This window comes from Morchella sextelata (assembly GCF_020137385.1).
Source record: "Morchella sextelata strain SCLS chromosome Unknown scls_7, whole genome shotgun sequence".
Classification (NCBI taxonomy): Eukaryota; Fungi; Ascomycota; class Pezizomycetes; order Pezizales; family Morchellaceae; genus Morchella; species Morchella sextelata.
This window is the reverse complement of record NW_025408622.1, coordinates 1,767,888-1,794,759: the sequence shown is the minus strand read 5'-3', so window position 1 is coordinate 1,794,759 and position 26,872 is coordinate 1,767,888. Positions and strand designations below refer to the sequence as shown.

At 45.5% G+C, this 26,872-nt stretch overlaps 8 protein-coding genes across 8 annotated transcripts; 4 read left to right on the top strand and 4 right to left on the bottom strand.

The window, feature by feature from the left end:
* Nucleotides 1–669: 669 nt before the first annotated feature.
* H6S33_012150 (uncharacterized protein) lies at nt 670–1,873 on the top strand (the record flags this gene model as incomplete). Its single annotated transcript, XM_044843530.1, has 5 exons — nt 670–730; nt 795–1,207; nt 1,278–1,542; nt 1,600–1,732; nt 1,792–1,873. The coding sequence occupies 5 exons, from the start codon at nt 670–672 to the stop codon at nt 1,871–1,873; spliced, it is 954 nt and encodes a 317-aa protein (XP_044695818.1).
* Nucleotides 1,874–2,371: 498 nt separating this feature from the next.
* H6S33_012149 (uncharacterized protein) lies at nt 2,372–3,663 on the top strand (the record flags this gene model as incomplete). Its single annotated transcript, XM_044843528.1, has 5 exons — nt 2,372–2,458; nt 2,518–2,616; nt 2,669–2,783; nt 2,845–3,449; nt 3,529–3,663. 5 exons carry the CDS (start codon nt 2,372–2,374, stop codon nt 3,661–3,663), a joined length of 1,041 nt encoding a protein of 346 aa, XP_044695817.1.
* A 3,385-nt stretch (nt 3,664–7,048) lies between these two features.
* Nucleotides 7,049–11,111, bottom strand: H6S33_012148 (uncharacterized protein; the record flags this gene model as incomplete). Its single annotated transcript, XM_044843527.1, has 4 exons — nt 7,049–7,798; nt 7,847–9,415; nt 9,467–10,903; nt 10,950–11,111. The coding sequence occupies 4 exons, from the start codon at nt 11,109–11,111 to the stop codon at nt 7,049–7,051; spliced, it is 3,918 nt and encodes a 1,305-aa protein (XP_044695816.1).
* Nucleotides 11,112–11,423: 312 nt separating this feature from the next.
* H6S33_012147 (uncharacterized protein) lies at nt 11,424–14,385 on the top strand (the record flags this gene model as incomplete). Its single annotated transcript, XM_044843526.1, has 2 exons — nt 11,424–13,285; nt 13,341–14,385. 2 exons carry the CDS (start codon nt 11,424–11,426, stop codon nt 14,383–14,385), a joined length of 2,907 nt encoding a protein of 968 aa, XP_044695815.1.
* Nucleotides 14,386–16,493: 2,108 nt separating this feature from the next.
* On the bottom strand, nt 16,494–18,355 carry H6S33_012146 (uncharacterized protein; the record flags this gene model as incomplete). Its single annotated transcript, XM_044843525.1, has 5 exons — nt 16,494–17,044; nt 17,098–17,187; nt 17,243–17,572; nt 17,634–17,703; nt 17,798–18,355. 5 exons carry the CDS (start codon nt 18,353–18,355, stop codon nt 16,494–16,496), a joined length of 1,599 nt encoding a protein of 532 aa, XP_044695814.1.
* Nucleotides 18,356–19,723: 1,368 nt separating this feature from the next.
* On the top strand, nt 19,724–20,675 carry H6S33_012145 (uncharacterized protein; the record flags this gene model as incomplete). Its single annotated transcript, XM_044843524.1, has 3 exons — nt 19,724–19,758; nt 19,900–20,164; nt 20,238–20,675. The coding sequence occupies 3 exons, from the start codon at nt 19,724–19,726 to the stop codon at nt 20,673–20,675; spliced, it is 738 nt and encodes a 245-aa protein (XP_044695813.1).
* A 1,132-nt stretch (nt 20,676–21,807) lies between these two features.
* On the bottom strand, nt 21,808–22,984 carry H6S33_012144 (uncharacterized protein; the record flags this gene model as incomplete). Its single annotated transcript, XM_044843523.1, has 4 exons — nt 21,808–21,954; nt 22,024–22,365; nt 22,431–22,597; nt 22,678–22,984. 4 exons carry the CDS (start codon nt 22,982–22,984, stop codon nt 21,808–21,810), a joined length of 963 nt encoding a protein of 320 aa, XP_044695812.1.
* A 2,183-nt stretch (nt 22,985–25,167) lies between these two features.
* On the bottom strand, nt 25,168–25,733 carry H6S33_012143 (uncharacterized protein; the record flags this gene model as incomplete). Its single annotated transcript, XM_044843522.1, has 5 exons — nt 25,168–25,180; nt 25,245–25,258; nt 25,319–25,442; nt 25,497–25,538; nt 25,675–25,733. 5 exons carry the CDS (start codon nt 25,731–25,733, stop codon nt 25,168–25,170), a joined length of 252 nt encoding a protein of 83 aa, XP_044695811.1.
* Nucleotides 25,734–26,872: the final 1,139 nt, after the last annotated feature.

The window sequence follows — 26,872 nt, the reverse complement described above, 5'->3', positions numbered from 1 at the left end:
AGATTCTAACTTGGAGAGAATATGACAGAGAGAAAATATTAAATTGGTTGTCCATGCATAGAGCTAGCGTGAACGTCAAACGAGCCCGAGAGGAAGATCTTGAAAAATTTAGCACAAAAGAAACTTTAATATCGGCCAGGTGTTGCCCAATCCGCATCAGATATGCACGTACTCTACATGCCAACCGGTACCCCCCACGTCGGTAGTTAAACTTTAAGCCCACGAATATTCGGTCGGCAACGGCCCGAGGACTCAGCCGACTTCCTTCTCGTGCTTCTATCTTACTTTAAGGCACGAATGATAGAATACTAGAGAATTATTGCCAAATTTTCCTCTCGGTGCTGATTATTCCGAGAGCGGATAAAACCAGGAAACGAACTAAAGCTACTCGAATCCTGGTGGACGGCTACGGGCGGTTAATAGCTGAACCCTGGATGCCCCTCCAAAACCCCGCCATTACTAGCCATGAATCAGAGATGCATCCGAGAGATGAGCTTCCGAGCATGAAGATGCTTTAGATATGAGGGTGTGATACCGGCTGTAGAATTCTGGAGCCAAAATAACAGACTAGTATAAATAAACAGTGCGTTCTGTCCTTCCCCACTTCCTCCCATCATTTCACCATTACACTCACTCATAGTCCTCCATAGTTTCCCTTACATATTCAAAATGTCTGTTTCGTCAAGCTTCAAACTTAACACCGGTGCTTCCATCCCGTCGATCGGTCTAGGTCAGTACATTCTCATTTTCTGATTCTTACTAGGCTGTTGTTCATCAACTAACTCCCATTAAAGGAACCTGGCAAGCTCCTGCTGGTGAAGTTCAAAAGGCTGTTGCCCACGCGTTGTTGAAAGCAGGCTATACACATATCGATTGTGCCTGGTGCTACGGTAACGAGGAGGAAGTTGGTACTGGGCTGAAGGAGGCATTTGATAATGGTGTAAAGAGAGAAGATATTTTTATCACCACCAAGGTCTGGTCAACATATCACTCTCGTGTAGAGGAGGCACTCGACAAGAGTCTGAAGTTGCTGGGCCTGGATTATGTCGACTTGTATTTGATGCATTGGCCTGTCCCATTGAACCCGAATGGAAACCACGACAAATTCCCCACAAAGCCAGAAGGTGGACGTGATTTACACGAGGGGTGGGATTATATCAAGACTTGGAAGTTGATGGAGAAGCTATTAGAAGGAGGAAAGGTTAAGGTGGGTTTTTCTACTTATGGCTTCCTCGGCCAATCTGAACCAAGTAGACTAATCTAATGTTTTTGCCCAGGCCATCGGTGTATCAAATCATTCGGTTCCTTTCTTGACCAAGCTTCTTAAAGAGACAACTATTGTCCCTGCGGTGAATCAGATTGAAAACCACCCCTTGCTGCCACAGGATGACGTAGTGGCGCTATGTAAGGAGAATGGGATCCTCGTAACTGCTTATTCACCTCTTGGATCTGTCGGTGGACCACTATTAAAGGAAGAAAAAGTGTTGAAAGTGGCTGAGAAGCACGGCGTCGATATAGGAACCGTCTTGCTAAATTATCACGGTAAGTGGCTCTATTTCTTTGTCTCACGATTAATGCCGTTCTGACCTATGGGGACAGTAAACCGTGGCATTGTCGTCTTGGCAAAGTCTGTTACTCCATCAAGAATCGAGGCGAACAACAAGTTGCTTAAGCTTGACGAGGAGGACCTTGAAGTATTGGGGAGTATCTACAAGGAGAAGGGGCCCAAGAGGTACGCGATTTACCATATATGTACTTGGTTTAGAAATCTTGCTGATGATGAAACGACAGATTTATTACTCCACCATGGCCCATCAACTTTGGATTCCCTGACTGGAAACAGGGTGGTGCCAACATTTTTGAATCCGCTTAAACTACATGTAGCTTTCGTGGATCGAGGCGTGATTCCATAATAATAATAAAAAAACTGAATAAGAAGGTTTGATAGAATAAAAATCCGAATTTACTACTTCACATACATACATGCAGTGATGTTAAGAGCTCGAGTGCACACAATCAATGAATTATCATTAAGAGCTCGAGTGAATGTGTATTAGGAGGTGCTTTGCACGAGTGAGAATCTATGAAGAGGTCGCTTTACACAAAAATGACGCACGCTACTGCACGTAATGGGAATGGGGGACGTGGGGGTTGTCAACGCCAAATCAGAATCTATGTGTAATGATGCAACTCATCGAGCGGGGCAATTTCGGTAAATTATGCGGGGTGGTCGCATCACGCCCGAGGTCATAGTCTTTACTGTATTCCGCCTGAATTCTTTGAGCTCAAGCTCCTCAAGATTAGCTGGCTTATATCTGTCTAGAAAACCCTTTATTCTCATAGAACTTTTGATATATATCCAACTATCCTCATGGCTCGTCCTATTGCCCTACTGATTGGTAATATCACCCACGCAAAGAAGGAATGGCAAGCTCTCGCAGAGATTGCAGATCTAAAGGTTTATCCTCTATACTTTGTTCCCTATCGACTCTTCCTAACTCGAGTTTATCTAACCAGGAAATAACATCCGGAACTCGTGAATCTATCCTTGCCGACTTCAAAGGCGGTAAATATGACGGCGTCGTAGCGATCTATAGAACCTTTGATTCTGCGCAGGTTCGTATTTGCACTGAATTATTGAGGTAGAGGAAGAAACTAATTGGATCAGTTCACCGGAAGATTCGACAAGGAACTTATCTCGACTCTCCCAAGTAGCCTGAAATTCTTATGCCATAATGGAGCTGGTTACGACCAAATTGACATTGAGCCATGTTCTCAGCGCGGTAACTTTGGTCAAATTACCTTTCTTTTGCGAATAAATCACTAAGATTGTGCTCGGATCAGGCATCTTCGTTGCTCATACTCCCACGGCAGTGGATGCCGCGACTTCAAACATCGCAATCATGCTTCTCCTCCAGACCCTCCGACGCTCTTACCAGGCTGAAAGCTCCCTCCGAAACGGAAACTGGCGTGGAGACCAACCACTCGGACACGATCCTGACGGTAAAATTTTGGGTATTCTTGGGATGGGGGGTATTGGAACAGCACTTGCGGTACGAGCGGTAGGGTTCGGAATGAATATCGTGTATCATAACCGTAAGCCCGTTTCAGATGAGGCAAACCCGATGGGCGCACGGTATATCGCCAGTTTCGAAGAGTTTTTGCGAACATGCGATATCATCAGTGTCCACTTGCCGCTCACTGAAAAAACGAGGCATTATATTGGCGCAAAAGAGTTCGGGATGTGTAAGGATGGTGTGATAATTGTAAACACTGCGCGAGGGCCAGTTATAGATGAGAATGCGTTGGTGCAGGCGCTTGAGAGTGGGAAGGTGGGAGGGGCGGGGTTGGATGTGTTCGAGGAGGAGCCGAAGATTCACCCGGGGCTGATGGGGAGGAATGACTGCATTTTGTTTCCACATCTCGGAACATTCACGTATGAGTCGCAGGTAAGCTATATACCCCCTCTAACCTTGCTGTCTAGCCATGATAGGAGAAGAAAGCTAATAAACGATCTCGGGATTGCAGCATAAAATGGAGAGCTTGGTGATCAACAATGTCAGGTCCGCGATAGAGAAAGGGGCTCTACTCACGATGGTACCTGAACAGAAGGGGAAAATAGATGAGATCAAGTCGAATGGGCGGGCGTCGCCAAAGTTGTAAATATATGCGTGGGAGGCCTGAGACTAAGTTAGGGACGTCAATCAGAGTTTGGTTATATATTCTCAAAGATTATCTGCTTGCTTGCTATTCTGTAGTTAGCATGTCATGCCAATTCTTGTGTGAATTCGTGACTAGTATACATGTATGTGCTTAAAGACGACAAAGAGAATGAAGTACAATATAGAATATGATTTTTTCTCCCCTCAGAATCAAGAGGAGGCAAGCCTTGATCCTATCTCATGAATCACCTTTCTCCTATCATATCAGGTACCATTGGCCTGCCATATTTTAAGTATTAAGCGTGCATACGGTACGGCACGCGGCCGATTTCTCAAGTGAGTGGGCGGAAAGATGTTAGAGCGTACAGGAATGTAGCGCTGGGTGTTTATGAAAAAGAAAAGAAGCCGGAGAAATTACTAAATCAGCCGATCAATCAATCCCAAATAAATCAGTTATTGCCGAATGAGCGAACTGTCAAACTAGCCCTCAAAGAGGGACGAAAAATCGTGGCAATTCAGATTCATTATAAATCACTCGGATTTAGCAATATCAGGAAAATCCGGTTTATAATTCAAACCGGAGTTTGCAGGTGGATCGGAAAGATGTCCGTAGACTAGCTCCAGTGTTGACATGGTTGAGGCTAGTTGGTTTTATATTATAGCCAAGAGAATTGAAAGTGAAACTATTTAGAATCCCAAACCACCAAGTCGAGTGATCTTTGGTAATGGCTATCTGCATGGGCAACATTTATGTATTATTCTGTAATGCAATAATGTCATGAGACTGCAGTATTGCTAGTATAATAACTCATCGACCCGATTTAATTCAGCATTATACTGTACGTATTGCTACAGCTACATCATCTATTACATCCCTTTTTTTAGGAGTGTAGTCAGCCTTCTGTGTGGGATCGGTGAATAATATATTGGTTCCCAAAAGAGGTTCAATTAATATTTACCGCGCGCGCATTATTTGAAAACGCAAGTGGTTGCATTATTTAGCAACGGAGAATTAAAAGGGGTGCATGCCAAGGTCGGGAAAAACATATTCCGTGCTAAATCCCGGTGCTTTGATGTCTACCTAAATACCTGCGTGCCAAATACGGTACCATGTAGTTGGGTTGTGATCTCTCAACTCTCAGTGCTAAGAATACCATGAGCCGAGAACATCATCAGGCGCAAGTAGTTCGTATCTTCCAACGCTCTTCGTTACCGACTGGGACTGCCATAAACATCTTCAGGATTTAGTAGCTGTATTACACTTTATGTATGTACTCTACCCTAGAAAACCCCGAGCGTACATAAGTAGTAATCTCGGTGTTCCATGCACGCACTCGAGAAGTTGACCGATAATTTGCCAAGATGCCGATATTCGTGTGACGTGTTATGAAGCTTGGCAGCCGGTGTCGGGGTCTGCGCCGTTATTACTGGTGGGATCATGAAGTATCACTCATTCCTAGTTCCGTCCGATAGAGACGTAACCACAAAATTGTGGATAGCTTACTCGCTCGTTAATTAAAAGGTGACTGGAAGTCGTTGCAAAAAAAAAATCCCCACATAGAATTCCGACCTTTTAATTAACGCGCTCTACCACGACAGGAAATGCATCGAACGATGCATTTCCAACACATAGCCCATACAAACATCTGCGCTTAATGCAACGGTTGATGCATTAGCTGATGACGCCTGCCCAAAACCTACCCGATCGATGCATTTACAACACAATATCGATCCATTTCAGTGACCTTTACCCACGACTTTGCTCACACATTATCTCCTGCCGCGCCATTACTGTATGTACGACTTTGCTGACCACTTTACACCAATCAACGACTTTGTATACAAAATATTTGACGATATATCCCAAATGTAAAAAGTAAGCGACGTATTTAATAACACAATTACAAACGATATAATCGGAGGTGTTTTCATCCGGTGAACCTCGGATAACGACTTGACTGTTACTTTGTCCAACACAATACTGTACAACTTTCTTACCCCTGTAAAGTATCAAGAAGTTTGACAACGAAATCACTGACGATATAACGCACGACTTTGTGAACAATATGTCTCGTGACTCCGCCATACATGTAAACGGTAAACGAATTTACCAGCACATATATTGACGAAATATGACGGGCATGTCTTCCCTGCTTAGGAACAGATAATGACTTCACCAATATCTTTAATTTGTGAACGATAAAGCAAACGATTTTCCACTGTGGGGAACATCGTGACGCCATCAAGTTACCTATCAGATTTATTACTGGCGACGATTTTACAGATACATTGACTAACTACATACTCAACGCCTTTCCGTTCCGTCAAAACCCAGACAATGACTTTACTGACAACATACTCTACCACTTTAGTCAAAGCCCAGTTTCGGGCAACAAATTTACAAACAAAATCACTCACGACTTGTCTGACCATTTTCTCCATAGCCCATTGCGGATAACGACTATATCAACGATTTGAGATACGATATATCCAACAACTTTCTCACGATGTAAATCCAGATGACGAGTTTACTTGCACTTATGTTAACGACTACATTGACGACTTATCCTGTGGTGCTTTCTGCATTATTTTCTATTAACGATATTACTAACGACTTTACTCAAGATTTCACTGATGACTTTTCCGGCGGCGTTTTCTGTCTTGTCTGATAGGGACGACTTTACCGACTGCATTCATGACGATTTTATTGGCGATTTATCCCGCGATGTTTTCTATCAAAAATTAGTCATTAATCGTGTACGAGTTTACTTACGATTTTGCTGATGATTTTATCTTAAAATTCAAAACACAAGTTACGACTTTCCGTACGACCTTCCATACGACCTCCCGTACGACCTCCCGTACGACCTTCCATACGACCTCCCGTACGACCTTCCATACGACCTCCCGTACGACCTCCCGTACGACCTCCCGTACGACCTCCCGTACGACCTCCCGTACGACCTCCCGTACGACTTTCACTACGATTTTACCTACGATTTTACCTACGATGTTCTTGGTTATTGTTTTGTCTTGGTCCGACATTTTTCAGCAAACGACTTTACTTGCTATTTTACAAACAACATTTCCGACCACTTTTTCTTGCGGGACTACACGCAATTTCTGTTAACTACGACGACGAGTTTCCAACACCTTTACCCACGGTTTATGGATGACTAGACTGAGTAATTAGTTCAGACAATCACTTACGAATTTGCGAACACATTTACTTGTAATTTTACAAACCCTTAATGCGATCGACAAGATTCCTGACGACTTTCCTGCTACATTTACTTACGATTTTCCGAATCCCATGCTAGCCATATTGGTGGCTAGCTTGATGCCCGCCCGCTAGTACTAGCCTGGCGTACCATGTTAATCCTCCACTACTCCCCCCCAGGAAACAGAAATCTGTTCTCTATGTGTTCGTTCCAACTGAAACCCTTCTTTGGCCAGAAGCAGGAGCTTCTGGACACCATGAACTCCTTGCCACGAGACTGAATCACGCCCACAAGCTCTTGCACGTCCCTCAGATCGACGTACTCTTTCTTGATCCTAGAAGAGTCCATCCGGTAGGCCAGCTTCAGTTTCTTTACTCTGCCTACATCAAGGCGTTCGATGTACGCAAGCATGTAAGGCTCGGGTTCCTGGTGAACAGGCTCCCCAGTTCCATCCCGGCCCAGTTCAGCAGAATTGGGTATCTCGGACACCACGTACTGCAGGTAATGCATGACCCTTCCAAAGTATGATGTATCGTTGTCATCCTCATCTGACAGTATATATCGGACCCAGGAGTCATTGCGCCTGTTGGTTGCTACCCCAGTCTTGGAGTTGGATATCTTGGAGCCCACGACTTCGTATTCGCTCCCATGGTTCAGGATTCTCCCTGCGACGGCCCTGCCCCAAAGCACCATGATATCAGACAGCAGGGCCGTGCTGTCCACTGCACGAACTGGGACGCCCAGCTTTTCAGCAATAAACTGCCGAAGACTTGCCCTTTCGTACTGGTTGAGCCTCCGTTTCTCCTTTGGTCCCATCAGCAAGCAGTCGGGGTACTGCACAGGGTACGCCACCTTGTCCTTCTTCGCAAGGCCAAACAATCGTTTGTCTTCCATGTCGTTGAAGCCTTCCGGAAGCTGTACATTGGTTAGTAATCAAAAGTGTTTCCAGAGGGGATGACCTACAACGGCGATGAATGGCAGGTGTTTGATCCTCTCACGCTCCAAGAGCTGCAGCGATAGATTGCGGTTCGCGGCTGAGCGACTATGGCACATTGCCTTGATTGTGCACACAGTCCTCTCCATGGGATACTGGTGGTAGATGGGGTTCGGCCCGCAAACCTTCATTGCGGTGGATAAATGAAGAACACCATGTACCTGGGTCGTGCAGCTTGATATTCTTGCTGTCTTATACTGGTAGTACAACCGCTCGTAATCAGTCACGACCCGGATCATATCCTCCTCCATCTCATCGATATCGGCCATCGTTAGCTGGTAGCGACGAGACTTCTCTGTTGCGAGGACAAAGTGGTGCCAGTGCTCATAGTATTCAGCCGGAAGTCGCTGATTCAGCACGATTGGGGATATTAGGTGCATGAAGTTCATGAGCTCTGTCGCTTTATAACTTGCATGGTACTTGATGTCCCTAAACGCTTTGCCAAACGCCGTCGGGATAGACGCTCTCGAATCTGCGATCTCTGCACCGATCCTGTCCCAAGCCTTCTTTGGAAGGATATATGATTCACTGTGATCATCAGTGGCAGCATTGAAGCTCACCACCTGTCTGCCCCGAAGCAGCCTCCGTCTTAAGGATCCTGCCTGCGACTGGGACTGGACGTCACTCTGACTTCTGGGTATTGCCTGCGAGTGGGATTGAGAACCGGCCTGCGAACCCTGTTGCAATAGTTCATCGTGCTCCTGAGAGTCTATATTCGCGTCAGAACGTGCTTGTGAATTATTGAAGTCTCTACCATCCTCCGTCCCCTGTTTTTTGAACAAAGCAGCGGTTTCCTTGTCCCGGTATATGCCCATCCAGTGGGCAAGATAAAGCCGGGGTGTGTTCTCGTCGAGCAGGTGCATCACATCAGGCGTGAAACACCAAGGGTACACGATGGATTTCAAGCAACTGAATATTGGCTCCCCATTAGTGCCCATGAGCTTACCCCAAGCGATGTTCTTGTCCTCTACGGCCTTATGGGTCTGCCTCATCTCTTCATCAGTCCACACCGGCAATGTGCGTGGATCCCAGGACTTTTCTGGGTAGTGGCCGCTCTTTTTTGCTGCCCTAGGCTTGCGCTTCCGCTTGTTGGATGAGGGGCCCGGCTGTGACTGTCCAGATGATGGCTCTCCCTGCGATGCCTCCTGTTCCGATACAGCAGCACGGTCCCGCGGAGGCTCGAGTGGGCAGTATATGTGGCCTTCGCTGATGCCGTAGATGGCACAGAACCTGCAGTAGCGGTAGCTGTTTGGTCCCGTCCACTTCATCAGCTTGGCCATAGCCATCGTGTCGCCAGAGATCAGTGCAATATGAGCGCGTAGCTGGAATGCTTCCTTACGCAGCCCATCCCACCCTTTGACACCAGCCTGCAGAGTTACAAACTCGTCCACCAACGGCCTAAGGAACGAGCTGATATCCTTGGGGTTACCAGGACCTGGTATGATCCCGCACAGGATCAGGTTCTTCTTCAGAACCCTCTCTGCTGGAGGAATGTTGAGGTTAACCAGGAGTAAAGGCCATACATCATATTGCCCAATCTAGCGTCATAGTCGTTAGTAACTGAACACCAGAGGGCGGCACAGCCTTACATTAAACAAAGACGATCCATCCGTACTGAATATAAAGCCTACGTCTCTGTGCTCAGTCCATATGTCTCTTGTTGATTTGAGTGTAGAGAAAAGGAGACTGTCCCAGTAATCTCTCGTGGACTCTCGCTCGTTCTCGTTCGCCGGTGGAAATGACGACTTGTAAGCCACACTTGTTCGGACATATTCTGAGTCACTATACATGAGTAGTAGACGGTGTATCAGTGGGATGTAATCAAAGGTCTTATATGGCTTCCCTTTGCCATCGAGCCTGTCAGCCTTGCAGATTGGACAGTTCGTTGCATTGGGATATTCGGCAAAACACAGGCAGTTATTTCGACAAACATCGTATCGGACGTGGTGGATCTCTGTAATCAGTCCCAGCTCCTTTCTGGCAGTGGCTTCATCCGAGATTGATACAAAGTCCTTCACAGCCCTGATGTATCGCTTATGGGTGTCCATAGCTACGTTGCCGTCCATGCGGACCTTCATCAATGTTATATGTTTCAAGATCGGTTCTGAGAGTGTGATGTTCGGAATAGCACTATATGGGAAGTCTGTCAGTATTTGTGGGTCTTCATCCTCGCTGTATTCTAAGTCTTCTTCGTCAACGCTGCCATTTGAATCATCTGGATCGTCAGAGTCATCGGGGTCATTTTCCCACATATGTAGAGACTCCACCTCATCGTCCAGATTTGGAAGGTTTTCTTCTGGCATCTCGTGATCTGGAAGGGTAGGTGGGGTACCAAGCACATCACTACTATCAGAAGAGCTTGGCTCACTGCCTGGGTCATCTGCTGAGTTGTCAGCCGCTGCATATATATCAACCGGAGACATATGATCCAGTGTTGCCTCGTCTTCTGAAAGCTCCGCTGGGTCTGGCTGTGTTTCTTGTATGACTTCTTCCGCACCATGGCCATATGCCTGATCAACTGTAATTGACCATTCACGGTGGTATATCCCACTGTTTTGGGAGTCAGGCACAACCAACTGGGTCGAAGCATGCTCTTGACTCATCATCCCTACGGACTCGGCCTCCTCCTGTACATATGGGTTGGGTTCCAGCGGCTCTTGGGAGTGTTCTTGTATGTTATGTTGTGGAGATTCATTACAATGTATTGATTGGGGTAGCGATATGTTATCACGATGATCACCATTATACCTCGGTGCTAGAGGTCTTATGGCAGGAGCGGGCTCTCTCTGAATTATGGTGCGTACCCTACGCCCTCGGCGTCGTGGCGGATTACCCATGGGTCTGCCGTCTTCTAACAAAGGTCCCATATTATCGTTGAATACTGGTGAAGCCCCCACAGATAGTGCATGATCATCAATACCTCTGTCAATAAATACTGGAGAGTTGAGCAGTAGGTCAAGAGCTTGCTGGTTATCAGGCTGAGATTGAATGATATCACCGTGATTTGATGCCTGTGGGCTTGGAGACTATCAAATGGTTAGCAGCGTGACATCTGCACCGTATGATACTGACATTGATTGCATTGGGCTCTTCCTGCTGATTTCTCAATGCCTGTTGACGCCGGTGCTGGAACCATACGCTCCTCACGACACGGTGAGGTAGCCCATCAAGTAAATCACAGTAGCAAAGACGTTTCTCTCCCGGGGTCCATCGTTGTGGTAAACCGTCTGACATCGCGTGAAAATGATAATGATGATCTTTTCTATTCCCATGAATACCGGACGTTGAGCATCAAAATGTTACACAACGCGGAAATCGCTAGCTCGATCCTGCATACATGTATACAAAGTCTCCCTGCACATCTAGCGATCTGGTCAATACACACCACTTATACTGCCGGCTGTGTGTCTTCCCCTCCCCCACCTTACACACAAAAGAACCATCCATCAAAATAGTATATCAAAGCTCAAAACACCACATATACCATGGAGGTCTTTCCATCCACTCTCATCTAACATACCAAAACTAACTCTCTACGTATAGTCAATGGGTGATGTTAGTCATGCTCTTGCTCCAAACGACATGCTTCTCTTCGCAGAATTCAAGAAATGGAAGGAAAAAGAGCAAGCCAATAATGATGCAGCCAAATACAAAGTAGCCAGGACCAGCAAGCCTACTCCTGCTGTTGCCAAATCAAATGAAAGACAGCGGATTACCAAGAAACGTTCATTCGCAGAACAGCTTATTGCTGATGAAACTGGGGGCGAAGAGGATGCTGATGACGATACTATCGAAGATGAATCTGTCCATGGGTCCAGTGATGATGAAGGTGCTGCTATCGGTGACTTTGTTCCACAGAACCAGAAGGCAATTGATGATCTATTAGATGTGGCAGAAAGCAAAACCCCGTTGATAGAACAGATGGGTATCGGCGTATATAACAACCTCAAAAACCGCGAGGAGTACAAACGTCAACGGGCCATTGCCAGAGAGGCTCTCGAGGCTAAACCGATGCAGTTTATCATTGGTTCGAAATGGACTGATGTTAAGACTAAAGCCACCAGGCAGATTCTCATTAACAAAGTTAAACATGCTCTCGCCGAGTACAACTACCCCGATCACATCATCTTGGCCATCATAATATCTCTCACCAAGAACAAACGGAGAAACAAAAACAGGCTCAAGAACATGCTCGTTGTCCATAACGGGGGGACTGTTCGAAAGGGAAGACCCATTAAACACGGACTCTACAGCGGGAAGCATAAGAGTAAGGGTAAGGGAAGTGAATCATCTCATGCATCTCGTGCCCTCCCTGAACGTTCAACTACCGCACTGAGGCCTGAAAGAACAGAGCAGGAAGTATCAGTCGACACCGAGGCTGCCTGTGCACATGCCTCATCGGCCCCAGCAGCAGAACAGAAGAAACCAGTGGCAGCTAAGGCTAAACAAACACAGGGTTCGTCGAAGCAGCCTACAAGCAACAACGCTGCTAAACCAGCCAAGGAGAGTCGTCCAAAAACGGCTAGAAAGTCACCATGGCTGAGCCAACCAGCTGAGACAGTTGAAGATCCCATTTTGGGTGACAATGACGATGAAGACGAGCAAAGACCAGCAACCAAAGCCAAAGAAATGGCCCCTGTTGTCCTCAACGTAATGAATACTGGGGCAACACAGGCACCGGTCGACGGTATCCCTCCAGCTGTTAGAAAGAGGATTGCTCAACGGTTTACTCCGCCTCCCAATGCTGCTAACAAAGAGCTCCCATCCAAGTCAAGTGGAGAGTATTTTATTCTTGTCAATAATAGCAAGGTTGTTTACTCCCTTTCGCTATCATATAAACAATTTCGAGCAAAGTGGAATGATCAGGACACCTGGTACCGGTTTTCAGCTTCGGGTGGTCCCCAGAATCTCCTTGATGACGAGGACAAGTACAAGAGGTTTCTGGCTGCCGTCAAGAAGACCAAGGATGTGCCGGTAATGTGGGTACACTCTGATGCTGATTACATGAGTGGGGATGACTCGATTTACTACGCAGCACCAAAGACACCGTATCCAAAACCAGTGATGCCCATTGAATCTCAAATGGCCCCTCCTGCTCCGGTTGCTGCTGCCAATTCAATTGCTGATAAGTCGGAGCCTATTCCCTTGTCACTGGAGATTCCAACTTCTACCAACCCGGCACCAACCGCTCCTACCAATGTACCAGCTAAACGCCGTGGCAGACCTAAGGGCAGTAAAAACAAGGCTCCTTCTCAGAAGAAAACTAAAGACATGGAAGAGAAGGTTACATCCACTGCAAAAGGCCGTCAGAGTGCTGCTGCTGCGGCAGCCGATGATTCAAATAAGGTGGTTGAGAAGCCAAAGAGAACTTGCAGGAGGAAGAAGGATGACGGAAAGGAGGAGCTTAAGTATCAACCCCCTACTGCAACTTGTCCACTGATCGTTGAAGCTGACAGGTATCAGTGATAGTGTAACCAACAATACCGAACCAAAGCCACAGATCCCTGGTAATAAGACAACAACCAAGGCCAAAACGAAAGACAGATCTACTCAAAAGCAGTACTCTACTCAGGTACCACTGAGTACACTTGGCGCTATGCCGGACCCTACCCCTCCCTCTGCTCAGCCTGAGCCTGTTGAGGAGAATGAGCGTAGGATATTGATGCCCCCTTCTGCTCAGCCACAGGGTCTTCACACCCTAACACAGGCCCCTACTACACAGCGCACATTGACACATGTTCCAACAGCTTCTACACAGATTAGGTGTGGCTTGATGCCAAGAGCTGCTCAACTTAGGCTATCTACACAGAGTTTAATCCCCACCCAGGATTATGCCAAGGAGGATGGCTTTGCTATCGAGAAGATTCTAGGACTTGATGATCCTTTTGGTACACCTGCCGTGAACCAGAACCCACCGGCTATCCCGAGAAAGTCAGCTAGGAGACCTGTCTTTGGTATCTCGTCTACACAGACACGCACTGCAGGCTATGAGACTCTACAGCACCACACTAGCTCCTCTCAATCGCAAGTGATTCGTGGGGCGTCCAGTCGTGGTCCGCCGTTGTGGAAGATCCAAACCGAGGCCACTGCCATGCCCCCCCCAGCTATGGCGCATCGCACTCGCACCATAAGAGACTTCACGACTGCAAAGGAAGTTTACAACAACTCCACCGTAGGCAATGCCAACAGTCTGTATCAGCCTTTGACAGGGCTAATGGGAGTCGGCGTAAGAGTTAGCACTGCTGTTACCCAAGGTACTGGACCTCCTTCCGTGGAAGGGGAGGCTAGAGCTATGACAAAGATGCTTGCGTACAATGTGCTGAGGCAAGTGCCTGCTCTTGCGAAGAAAGGCGACACCATTGAAGCCGAGATTCAGGCGATAAACGCGCCATTGAAAAGGCCTGCAGAGGCGGACGCTGCCGGAAAGGTCACAAAAAAAGCTAAGATCGGAACTAATATGTTTAGAAAGCTAGCGTACGGACACGGGGTGCCAGAAACGCCTAACTAATTTCGGCGCGTATGAGAAACACATATACAAGGGTATGTTGCAACACAAGGTTTTCTTTAAAAATTGGCTATTATATTTGAAAGAGGCGGTTTTTATCAAGATGGACTGGCGCGAGATTTAAAGGGCGCTAGTGTTAGCACAAGGAGGTAATGTTGTTGCTATAATTGTTAATTATAGTGCTGGTAAAGTATTATACTTTTAGCTTGATGCGATTTATTTAATCGTCTGGGGAAAGGGTACGGAAAGGTGTTGGAGAATTCGTAGAGTGATTTAAAGTACAAGGAATAAAAAGGTGTTAATAAATTCGTCGAGTGCGTTAAGGTGAATGGTCCTTCAAAATAATATTAAATGTTGTGAACAAAATTGTAGGTGTAACCGTTAGTGAAATCGTTTGAAAAATTGTATGTTTAAATGTTAATAAAATTGTTGATAAAATCGTGCATGTATAATGATAATATTTAAACTAAATCGTCAGTTTAATCGTATGGTTAATCGTTAGTAAAATCGTGCCCGCTGCCTGATATTATCTTTGGTAAAGGATCGGTAAAGTAGTTCGTAAAGTCATGAACAGAGAGGACGGTCTTGTAAGAAACTCGTTGACTTTATTGTTAGTAAAATCGCAAGTAAAGTCGTATACCGGAAAATGCCATTGCTTTGCTTCACAGTAATGTCATCAAGTAACTCATCAGTATAATCGTTGGTCAATTCGTATCCTGATTTTGCGGTATATATATTTCGTCAGCTATCTCGTTCGTAAAGTCGTTAGTAAAGTGGTAACCACGATATGATATAGATATCTTGTTTAACAAGTCGTCAATGAAGTTGTAAATCAATTTGTAGACTCCGTTTGCCTGATGCAGGAATGTCGTTGGATATATGTGGGATAAATTGTTAGTCAAATCGTTGTCAGCACCACGCTGCAGGCAAAGTCCTCAGTAAATTCGTTTGTAAAGTGGGCAGGAATGTCATATGCAGATAATTGCGGGTGTGGGCTCTGCTGCAAATTCGTCAGCAAACTCATCTGTATAGTCGTATGCAAAATTGTTCACACAGAAAACAACCACCAAGTATTAAGGTAAAACTCGTCAGGGAAAACGTTAGTAATGTTGTTCTCTCTCCGCAGATGAATCAGTAAAGTCGTCAGGTAAATCGTCGCCCTCTTGGGCTATTGCCTGGATAATTATAAAACAATACGTGGATATTAGCGAGTAAAAGTTTAATCGGCTGTGTTTAATCGGCCCTGGGAAAGTCGTATCTACGGACTGGGATGCATTTCCGATGCATTACTCGATGCATATAGCACGGTACCACAGGCTATTTCGCGCACAATAAATAGTGATGCTTTTACATACACATTTCCGACACGTTTTTAGAGCTGGTAGAGAGTTCTGTCAGTGTTTGTTCTTTTATATCCATCAATTGCAATAGCTACACGCCTTTTAATGCCATTTCCCTTCCATCTCGGGAGTAGTTCTTTGTCTAATGATATGCAACCAATATTAGAAATAGTACGCAACCAATAGAAAACGTTCCTGGTGACGATGAGGAAGACTATATAGTTTAGATTGAGGTCTTGGCCTGATATAAGTACAAGTACGCAGCGAACGGTTTTTCACTGTCACAGGAATGATCACTTATGTATTTAGCAATGCTCTGAAGTTATTTCAAGGTTAGGCAGGTCATGCATTTATGTAGTTAATGATGGTAAATATATGTAGTAATATAATCTCTACAGTACTGCAATCCTAGGTTCGAATCAGATTCCATCGGGTGGTCCCGAGTCATATCTCATGATGTACATAGTCCCAAGTCAGACTGGCAACATCATATGCATATCCTAGCCCTAGTCCCCGGTTAGAGTTCATTGGTAGTTATTTCACATCTAAATGTACTATATATGTACTACATATGTATATACTCTCGTTCACATATCCAAACCTACTCGTTATTCATCACGTGTTTACAGGAATAAATTACTGAAACAAGGTTATTATTGCATTTTTATTATCACTGATACGGACACAAACACTCTTACCGACTGGTTTCTTAGAACAAGGCGTATAAACCCGCGCACGACCCGTAGAACATAATCGCTAGTTAAGCAAAATTTAATATGCAGGCCCAACCAATACATTCCTCTCCGTATAGCTTTCCGGGCCACGTAGCGTCTTGACCCTTTCAGAGCTTCCGGTCCTCGCGCCAAATCCCAACGGCAGGGGCATCGGTGCCTTTCTCCCATTATCACCCATAATGTCCCCGTTACCGTACGGCTCGTACACGCCTTCCTCGTGCGCATGGCTAATATTCAGTGTAGGTGGAGTGGCTTTATTTCGTTGCTCCAATTCCAGAGCATCCATCCTCCGCTGTGCCTCCTCAATTTTGGCTTCGCCAGTATCTCGGACCTTGAAGCCACTTTCATTTCTCTCATCGGGGACCAAGTCACCCTTCCATACCTCGTCCCATCCTTGACGCTCTGCTTCCTCGGCGGTGATCTCAACGAGCTTTCCGTCGGGCGTTTCGAGGTAATGTTTCTTGGGAAGACGTTCTATGTCGACGATGGGTTGAACAATGGGGTGGATTTCTGTGTGATGGATCTCGCGAGTTATGACAGTCGTTATTTCTTCGTTCTCGACAGGGCGGATGACGGTGTGTATTACCGCTGGTCCTAATTAGTGAGTGGATGAAGTCAGGAAATATAGGTTTGTGGCTTACGATCTAGTGTTTCTTGGTGAATTGATGTGGTCTCGGCGGAGGTTTCTCGTCCGGGATTACGATATCGCTGCTCCTCTTCTAGTGTGATTTCTTGAGCCATTTAGTTATTGATCTTGGTGTTTGCCTGCATTATGAATGGTTTTACCTTTAGCCCCAGCGTGCGAGTAAACATACCCATTCTCTTGTCCCCCTCTCATTTCACTCGCACTGATACCATTATACTCACATACGGGCTCATTGATCCAACTTTCCGCCTTTGGACCAGTATCGACATTCCGCGTATTTATAAAACTGGGAACCACCCCCAGAGATGGTCTGGGGAGAGGACGAGAAGGTCCCGCAGTTTCCGGAGGTTCTGTTGTTGATTTCGGTAGGAATCTTTGTTTGCGTGCTTCGCGAAGATCACTGTCGTACCGTTGCCCATAGTAGACTTTAGAAGTAGGGCGGCTGTTGGGATTGAGGGATTGTGTTATTGCTATCCGAGTAACAACGTTAGTTGAATTAAGGTCAGGATACTAAGGTTTCAGAATACTTACAGTGGTTCGAGTAATCACTGGATTGGCTATCGTCAGAAGAATTTCGACAAAGTTCATTTCTCAGCTGAAGCTGTGTGATACAAGAGACGAGTGAGTATTGGTGTTGCATGCAAAATCTGGAAAGCAACGATTTGTTTAATTCATTATGGAAAGCAACGACCTACTGGTGAATTTCGCTTGACGAGATTCTCTTCGTCGGCGGCTACGGTATCCGGAGTTTGTTCATGAGTACGAAGCGGTTCTGGCTCGATTAGTGTAGGAGAAACATCCTCCGAAGGATTCCCGTAATCAATGATATGGATATGTCCAGGATCATTGAAAATGGTACCTGAGCGAACTGGCTCAGCCGGGCCAGGCTCATACCCCGAATCACAAGGTATTTGGGGGTTTTGATCATTATCAGTAATAAACGTAGGCTCTTGCTTCGCTTCTTGTTCGCCTCCTTCTCCCTCCGCTACTCTTGCTGTATGATCTGCTACCACTCCCACTCCTGCTCCTGCTCCTCTGGATATTAAGGTATCTTCACGAGAACTATGAGATTCTCTCGCCTGGGGAGCAACTAATAGTGCTGAGGCTATTACCGATTCTGAAGCCCCAGTCCGTGTAGGCGGAGAACGAATTCGAGGGGCAATAAGCCCAGGGTCGTCTTTTTTGAATTTAGACCCCCCATGCCCACAAGGTAATCTTAAGAGTGCGCTCTTAAGTTTTCTACCTAGAGGCATCTCTGTAACTGGAGGTGTTCAAGTGTCGTCTTTCGAAGATTGAGATACCAAAGGTTTGCGAATTTAGGAATTAACGGGAAAGTGGGAGTTGGGAATTTTGGAATAGAGCATATGTGATGTGCTCGAGTGAGACAGGTGTGAAAGATTCGGCTCTCAAGAAACGTCACAGCAAAGATCCAACATATCTAGCCCGCTCAAGCTTTCCCTTCCGCCTCGAAACAAACAGGATTATCCGGCCAGTTGCCCTTTCACCGGTTACCGTAGACGAAAGACAAGAGGCCCCGATACCCGTTGGGTGATCCGATTTCCCATAGCCTCTTTACTGCCGAAAGCCACAATACCGCTTTCAACCAAAACACACTTCTCGTTGCCAGCAGAAGAATCGAAAATCTATGTAGAAATCTTGAAATTCCGCATGCGAGAGACTTAACGCTCCGCGGATCTTGGATCTCAGTGCTTTGAGTGAGTGCCCTTTGTTCCCCTTGCGTCACCAATTAAGCTTAAATCCTTGTCTGGGGAAAGATAATGGAAGGAAGGAAGAAAAGAATAACGGGGAAGAAAAGTGGAGTTGGGTGCTCTCGGTCCCTCGTTTTTTTAATAATATTCAACTTTCGTCTTCATGACGTGACGTTAAGGTTGAAGAGGTTCACAACGAAGGACATCTCGAGATGTGGAGAATTCCTTGTGGTTCGGATGGGACCACGAGCGCCACAAACTCCCACCCTGCTACAAACTCTACTAGCCATTGGTAGTTTACCCCCCTGTGGTGATCAATGACGATCGAATCTTCAACCACAAGCAAATCACCAACTTGTCGGTATTGGTCCGCCAAGTCTCTACATGCCGCTCTCTTACGCGCCAAGACAGCCACAAGCCTACAAACGGATTGCATTCCATCGAGTAACCTTGAAATGAAAACCATAGGTTTCAGATATGTGCTTTACACCACAAGTAGAGTAACACAGTTAGTGGAGAATGAGGGATAGGCCTGCGAGTGCAAGACTATGACGATTGCATCTTACAAACCCGATCTAGTCCCCTATTCACTAATTCAATTCTCCACAATCATCGGATTGTCCACCGCCTCAACTTCCAAACTCCACAATTTCCAAACAACCAGATTTTCCTTGGTTTTCGCGCCTCACTCCCAATGAGCGAATCTTGACCTCAGAGGCTTTCCAGCGATTGCTAGTCGGTGATATGACGTCGATTGGGGCTTTCGATGTATATATTGACCCTTAATGCGAAGTCTTTACTTCTCTCGCCATCAAAAATCAACTTCTAGTTACGAACACCGCCTTAAAGATCATTACCACTACCAAATTTGAACCCTTTTCTACCAATTTACTCACATCACATTAAACCAAAATGCAGTCCATGAAGAACGCCGCTAAGGAATTCATGTAAGTGTCTCTATCGGACGAAGATATCACGAGAGTCATTATTCACTCTTTATGGTCTCTTTATTATTCTTCCAATAAATTTGTATCTCACCGCTAGATCGAGTATCACCGCTAACTCTCACTTTCCTGGCCATCTGACAGTTCCCGTGATAAGAAACATGATACCGAAGTCAGGGAAGCCTTTAATCCGGCAGTAACGAAGGAGGTCATCATTCCAAAGGAAACCGAGGAGACCACCATCGCCGTTGATCGAGAGCTACATCAGAGGCATTATCAGACCAGAGTGCAGCCCATTGAGGACAAGGAGGTTTTGCCAGAGGAGCACAGGCATCAGGTCATGCCAGTTGAGACCCGTGTCACCAAAGATGTTGATGAAGACCTCGTAAGGAGAAGGCTTGAGGAAGAGGTAGGCATCAAATTTACCCCCCAAAATAACAGGATTTACAATATGGTAGTGCCAAATAATCTAACCTTATCAGAAATTGAAATTCAAATCTACTCGCGAGGTTCTTCCCGTCGAGCATACCAACATTGCCGGCGCCACTATCACCGGCGAGCACGCTCACCATCATGTTTATGAGCAAGTTCAACCCGTTATCGAGCGTGAGGTTATCCAGCCCGCCGTTATCCACACCACTGTTCCAATCCACGAAAGAATCGAGCACGCCCCTACTTTCCATCCCGTAACCGTCCAGCCCAAGATGACACTCGAGGAATACAAACGTGCCGGTGGTGTTCTTGAAGGCCGCAACGAGACCATCGACATGTTTGAAGGTGAGCCCGAGGTTAGGGAAAACGGTGGAGCTCACCAGACACACCCCGATGCTTACGGACACGGAAAGCATCATCACCATCACCATTCGGGTCATTCCTCGCCTGTTCCGGGAGTTACCAACCGCAGTGTTCCCGCTCACTAGGAAATGCGCCGTTATACTTGACATGTATTATGCTGGAGATGACGATACGATGGATGCGAATGGGCAAGCTGCCCTTGTAATATTATTTTCTTTGACGAGATCAATTATGTGATTGTATTTGTAGTATGCAGGAGGAAATATCAGCTAGTTGTTTTGTTGTCTATTGTCTTTCTCATTTTGTTTGATATCGATGCATGTAATGTAAAGTATTCTTTTTTTCTCGTTACCACAAAAGATCATCTCCAGAAGAAACCCGCAGTTACGGATCTCATACCGTGAAATCTTGGTTGGTCGATCACCTTCATTTCTAGATGCTACAACGTATAAAGTATATCTGACAGACCGTAAGTTAAATAGATCTTAAACCCCCTATCAAGGCAATTTCGATCTCGTTCGACCCGTCCCAGAATTTAGGAACCAACTCGCGGCAGGAATAAAGTACCGGACAATGCAGGTTTTTGGTTCACCAATGGGTGCGCGTGCTAGACGTGAACTACTGCAAAAAAGGCCCAGAGACAAAACTTGCATTGTCCGTTACTTTTTGTCTGCCGCGAGTATTTCATAACCAGGCATAAAACTTGGTTTCTTGGAACTTCGTTACACCACGCTAAACCAATACCAGTAATACCCTATCAGGGCAAGTTCGCGGAACACATCCGCAACAACGCGCTGAGCGACCATCTTAATACCGGATCGAACTGGAGTGAGGGAAATTGTTGATTCGATTTATTCTCCACAGCGGTTGTTTCACCTGCCGGTTAGAAGTGTAGAAGCAATTATTACACAAGCCAAGAAAGAAAGAGTGTATTGTAAAACTGAAGCGTCGATCACAAATGATCACTCGTGCCAAGTGATAGTCACATGTACATACCTACATAAGTACATAGTGGCATTCCCCCGGGGGGGCTCTAACTTTTATAAACACAGATTTAAAGCATTCGAATATCACTCAAAGAATAGGTAGAAATATTTAGCGTAAGCTTCACGGAATCAACCGCAATATTATTTTTCGGGGCACGATAAATATAGTACAAAAAACTAGCTATCTAAAATATCCATCCGCCATATAAACAATTTCTTGACCGCCGCTCCGGGTCAACCAGATTAGGATTAAGGCCTTCTAATTTCGCATTTAGAAGGTGAGGGTGGCACCAGCGGTTCCGTAGACAGCAGAGTAGACAGCGGATGCTGCAACCTTTGTGTATGAGTAAGGAACCGATTTGAGGGTACCAGTAAGGGCTGTGTTCTCGCCATCACCGAAGTCGTTGCCAGAAGCGTACTATTTGATTAAGGTATTAGTAATTACAATCGAATAAGAATAATAATCCGTAGGAAGAGAGGAACTAACAGCGTAACCAGCATCGGTGGAGTAAAGAGGCTTGTCAGAGTCAACGAAGACGTTGTTCTCAACCAACAACTGCGCACCCTGGCGGGTGTTGATACCATCGGAGACAGAGAGGTAGTAGTTGTTGTAGATGTGACCGGTACCGAAACGGAAAGAAGGACCACGGGAGTTCAAGTTATAGAAGAAGTTGCCGACGTAGGTGACAGTGAGATGACCGGTGTCCTCAGAACCGTTGGAGTCAGAGTGGCCGACGAGGGATGCCTTCCAGTGGTCGTGGAGGAAGTTGTTGGAAAGGGTAATGTAGTCAGAGGCGTGGGTGACATCGAGGAGTCCATCGTAATAATCCTAAAAGATAACATATATTAGAAATTAATTAGGTCAGAATTAATTCCCGGTAATGGGTAGCTTACTTTGTCGTGGTCACGGTCAGAAGACAGATCGCAATGGTCAACCCAGACATTCTTGGAAGCCTGGATACCAAGGGCATCACCAGCAGAAGCGAGGACCTTCTTGATGGTCAAGTTGCGGATGATAACGTTCGAGACGCCGTTCATGCGGAGACCAACGCCAGAAAGAACTATCAATGATATGTTAGTATAATTTTCCATGCATATGGATCCACTCAATTGCCAAGATTGATAATGCGAGAAAACATACTAGCGTTAGAGTCGGAACCAACGATGGTCTTATCAGATGCAACCTTGATGACAGTGTCACCAGTGATGGTTCCCTTAACAACAATAACCTTCGAGCCGGACGAAGTTGCCGCAGTCTGAAGGGCAGCAAGGGAGGAAACAGTGGTGGTAGAGCCACCGGAACCACCTTTGGTACCGCCATTCTGGGTAGCGTAACCTACAGAGGCAGCATCGGAGGCAGCGGCGCGCTTGTTGAGCTTTCCAACGGAAGCAGGTGCGGCTGCAACGAAGGCAGCGAGAAAGCTGACGGAGAAGATTGCGAATTTCATTTCAAATGAGCTTTGTGTGTATTGAAAAGTAGCGTTTTTCCTGAAAACGAATGTGGAAAGATAAGAAGGGAATGGAAAAAGAACGTTGATCAAGACTAGCTGTGAATGAATGAAGAGAGTGAACTGGACTGGTGAGAGAAAGGCATTGAGGTGGAGGAATGGAAGCTTTATATAAGACTTTCCATATATTAACAGAACCAAAGGAGAAATGCAACTATTGGAGATTCCAGGATGATACAGATCATGAAAGTAAAGCCCGTGCCCTTGCTACTATGTATTGTCACACTTTTTGAAAATATGTAATAGTAGGAATTAATGTATTTTAGACATCTCAGCCAGGTACCGGAAAACCCCCTCAATAGATTGGGGTCGAGTAGAGATAGCGTAGCCGACAGATTGGTCCAGGGACCATGTTCCTGAGTATCGTGCAAGATGCAAGTACCTACATGTACATGCACGTACTTACATGTAGCTACACGTACTCTACTCAGCTCACTCCATTGCTAGCAGTGTCGGATCTCAAAGCGGGTCTGGTATACGTAGGCAATCACCCAACTCTTTGGGTCGTCAATCACGCATTTGTTCTTCGACAAAAATTATATATTATGTGCCAGGGGTGCATAATATATTGGACGAAACTTAATCTCAACCTCTTGGCTTTATCTTGGCAGGCATCTAAACGAAACGTGGAGACTAAGTAGAGAGCACCCTATAAGGCTACAACCACGTTACTCGGTTAAGACCCGCCCCTGCAAGAGAAAGCCGGGCACAGTTAGTAACACAACTGAAGGCGTTAGGACCCGGGGAAAAAAGGGGGGGGGGTTATCCTTACACTTCACACTTCGTGATTTTGTCATTCCACCCATTCCACCGAGATAGCGAGCAACTCTGAAACTCCTAGCCAAAGACAGCGGCGGCAAACAGTGGGTAGAAACAACATGTTTCATGAAGCGGTGGAACCGTCGTGCTCCCTCCAGCCTGGGGATTAGTAGCCTAGTTTGACCTGCAGTTGCGGTGGACGTCCCGTGGATTCCAGGTTCCCGAGAAGCTTGAAGTCTTCGGTGATCAGGGATTCAATGATCACACCTCTAAGCGACATCGATCCTAATACTTTACAGTGGGAAAAATACAACTACATAGTCCTGACATATCGGCTGAGAGTTTCAAGTATCAGTCCAAGGAAAGTTTTACTGCTGATCATGATTTCTCAACGGAAATCCAGCATCCAGATCCAACCTAAACACATGATGAGCGATATTCCCGTTGTCACCTCGGTATTCTATGGACAGATGAATCTCCGATATTCTGTCCGAGCCTGTTCAGAGCTCAGGTCGGCCTTCGGGATAGTTGCAGGAGCAGTGCGGAATGTAAGAGTATACGACCCAGTCTTACAGCACTTGTACTTCTAATTATGATAAGAAAACTAAGCACAGACAATGCTACTTCGCATCTCTACCTGAGACCTCCCCGATACGACATTCAAAAGGAGGCCACGGAACAACAGGAAAAACTTACATTACAAATGCGCACATTATCTGCTTCGATTTTTTAACATACCACGATTACTAAAGGGGATCCACAGATCGGAATTCAAATATATAAAGCCTCCTATATGATCATCTATATCGGTCTGAATAGCTGGGTCGACATAACCCGGGATATCATAAAGGGGTGCAATGGGATGCAGAAGGTTTAAGCTATGTCCTTTGGAATACAGTGCGCATTAAACCCCATAAATGGAATTAGGCTCTATGGTAAAAAAGAAGCTACCCGCGCAATCGCAGGTTTCAATGATCTGGGTTGAAGGATCAAGAGATAGCCCGGTATCCCCTCCCCCCCCAAAAAAAACAGCCCCCCTTGTCAAGGTTCAGAGAGATGGGTGGAAACTTCCGTACATATACTCCGCAGGTGGCATATTGTGGGGTAAGTCAAACCGTTATGCTCGGCGCACTCAACAGCCGATGACTGGGGTTTGCGACTCGAGAGCTTTGGCCTGGCGGGCTGAAAAAACATGTACCCTTTTGAAAACCAGGCTCTAGATCCTCTCGCTAGCTATATGTCGGTCGGTATCAATCGCCCATCCGCCGATATATTGCAGAGTCTAAAAGAACACGTTGATTTAAATTTGAGGGCTATGATTTGTGATTTAAGGGCATTAAGGGATGGGAATCCAGTCAAATCGTCTAGCATAGGGCGCTTTTCGCGACAACTAGGGGATTAGTGAGGATGAGCTTTCCAAGAACAGATTCCAGCTACATACCTTGACTGGGTATTCTACACGTAAACAATGTAAATTTTCATAACTCGACAATTCGGACCTCAACACATGCGCACTAGGCTCCCCATAATCCCATGCGAAACCCACCAACCCCTTGGTTCCTTGGGTGGATCTGATGGGTCTAATGCTAAACCCGAAAGGATCTCATGATTGTTCATTGATACACATTTTGTGCGGACCCTATCAGTACATTAGCAACCTCATTATCTCATGGAACCGTTTAGACAAACGCACCAAAAACTTTGTACTAGTGCGAAAGTTGTAAAGGAAAGTTTTCTACAAAACTAATTTCAGCCCGGAGACAACTGGTCTGACGGCTAAAAGTATATAGCAATAGTCATGGTTATCTTGCCGTAGCTTCGAGTTGATCTGGAGGACTATATAATCAACTATGGTGCCATTTTACACTCACAGCGTACTCGCGCCTCTACCAGCTCTAAAAACGTGTCGGAAATGTGTATGTAAAAGCATCACTATTTATTGTGCGCGAAATAGCCTGTGGTACCGTGCTATATGCATCGAGTAATGCATCGGAAATGCATCCCAGTCCGTAGATACGACTTTCCCAGGGCCGATTAAACACAGCCGATTAAACTTTTACTCGCTAATATCCACGTATTGTTTTATAATTATCCAGGCAATAGCCCAAGAGGGCGACGATTTACCTGACGACTTTACTGATTCATCTGCGGAGAGAGAACAACATTACTAACGTTTTCCCTGACGAGTTTTACCTTAATACTTGGTGGTTGTTTTCTGTGTGAACAATTTTGCATACGACTATACAGATGAGTTTGCTGACGAATTTGCAGCAGAGCCCACACCCGCAATTATCTGCATACGACATTCCTGCCCACTTTACAAACGAATTTACTGAGGACTTTGCCTGCAGCGTGGTGCTGACAACGATTTGACTAACAATTTATCCCACATATATCCAACGACATTCCTGCATCAGGCAAACGGAGTCTACAAATTGATTTACAACTTCATTGACGACTTGTTAAACAAGATATCTATATCATATCGTGGTTACCACTTTACTAACGACTTTACGAACGAGATAGCTGACGAAATATATATACCGCAAAATCAGGATACGAATTGACCAACGATTATACTGATGAGTTACTTGATGACATTACTGTGAAGCAAAGCAATGGCATTTTCCGGTATACGACTTTACTTGCGATTTTACTAACAATAAAGTCAACGAGTTTCTTACAAGACCGTCCTCTCTGTTCATGACTTTACGAACTACTTTACCGATCCTTTACCAAAGATAATATCAGGCAGCGGGCACGATTTTACTAACGATTAACCATACGATTAAACTGACGATTTAGTTTAAATATTATCATTATACATGCACGATTTTATCAACAATTTTATTAACATTTAAACATACAATTTTTCAAACGATTTCACTAACGGTTACACCTACAATTTTGTTCACAACATTTAATATTATTTTGAAGGACCATTCACCTTAACGCACTCGACGAATTTATTAACACCTTTTTATTCCTTGTACTTTAAATCACTCTACGAATTCTCCAACACCTTTCCGTACCCTTTCCCCAGACGATTAAATAAATCGCATCAAGCTA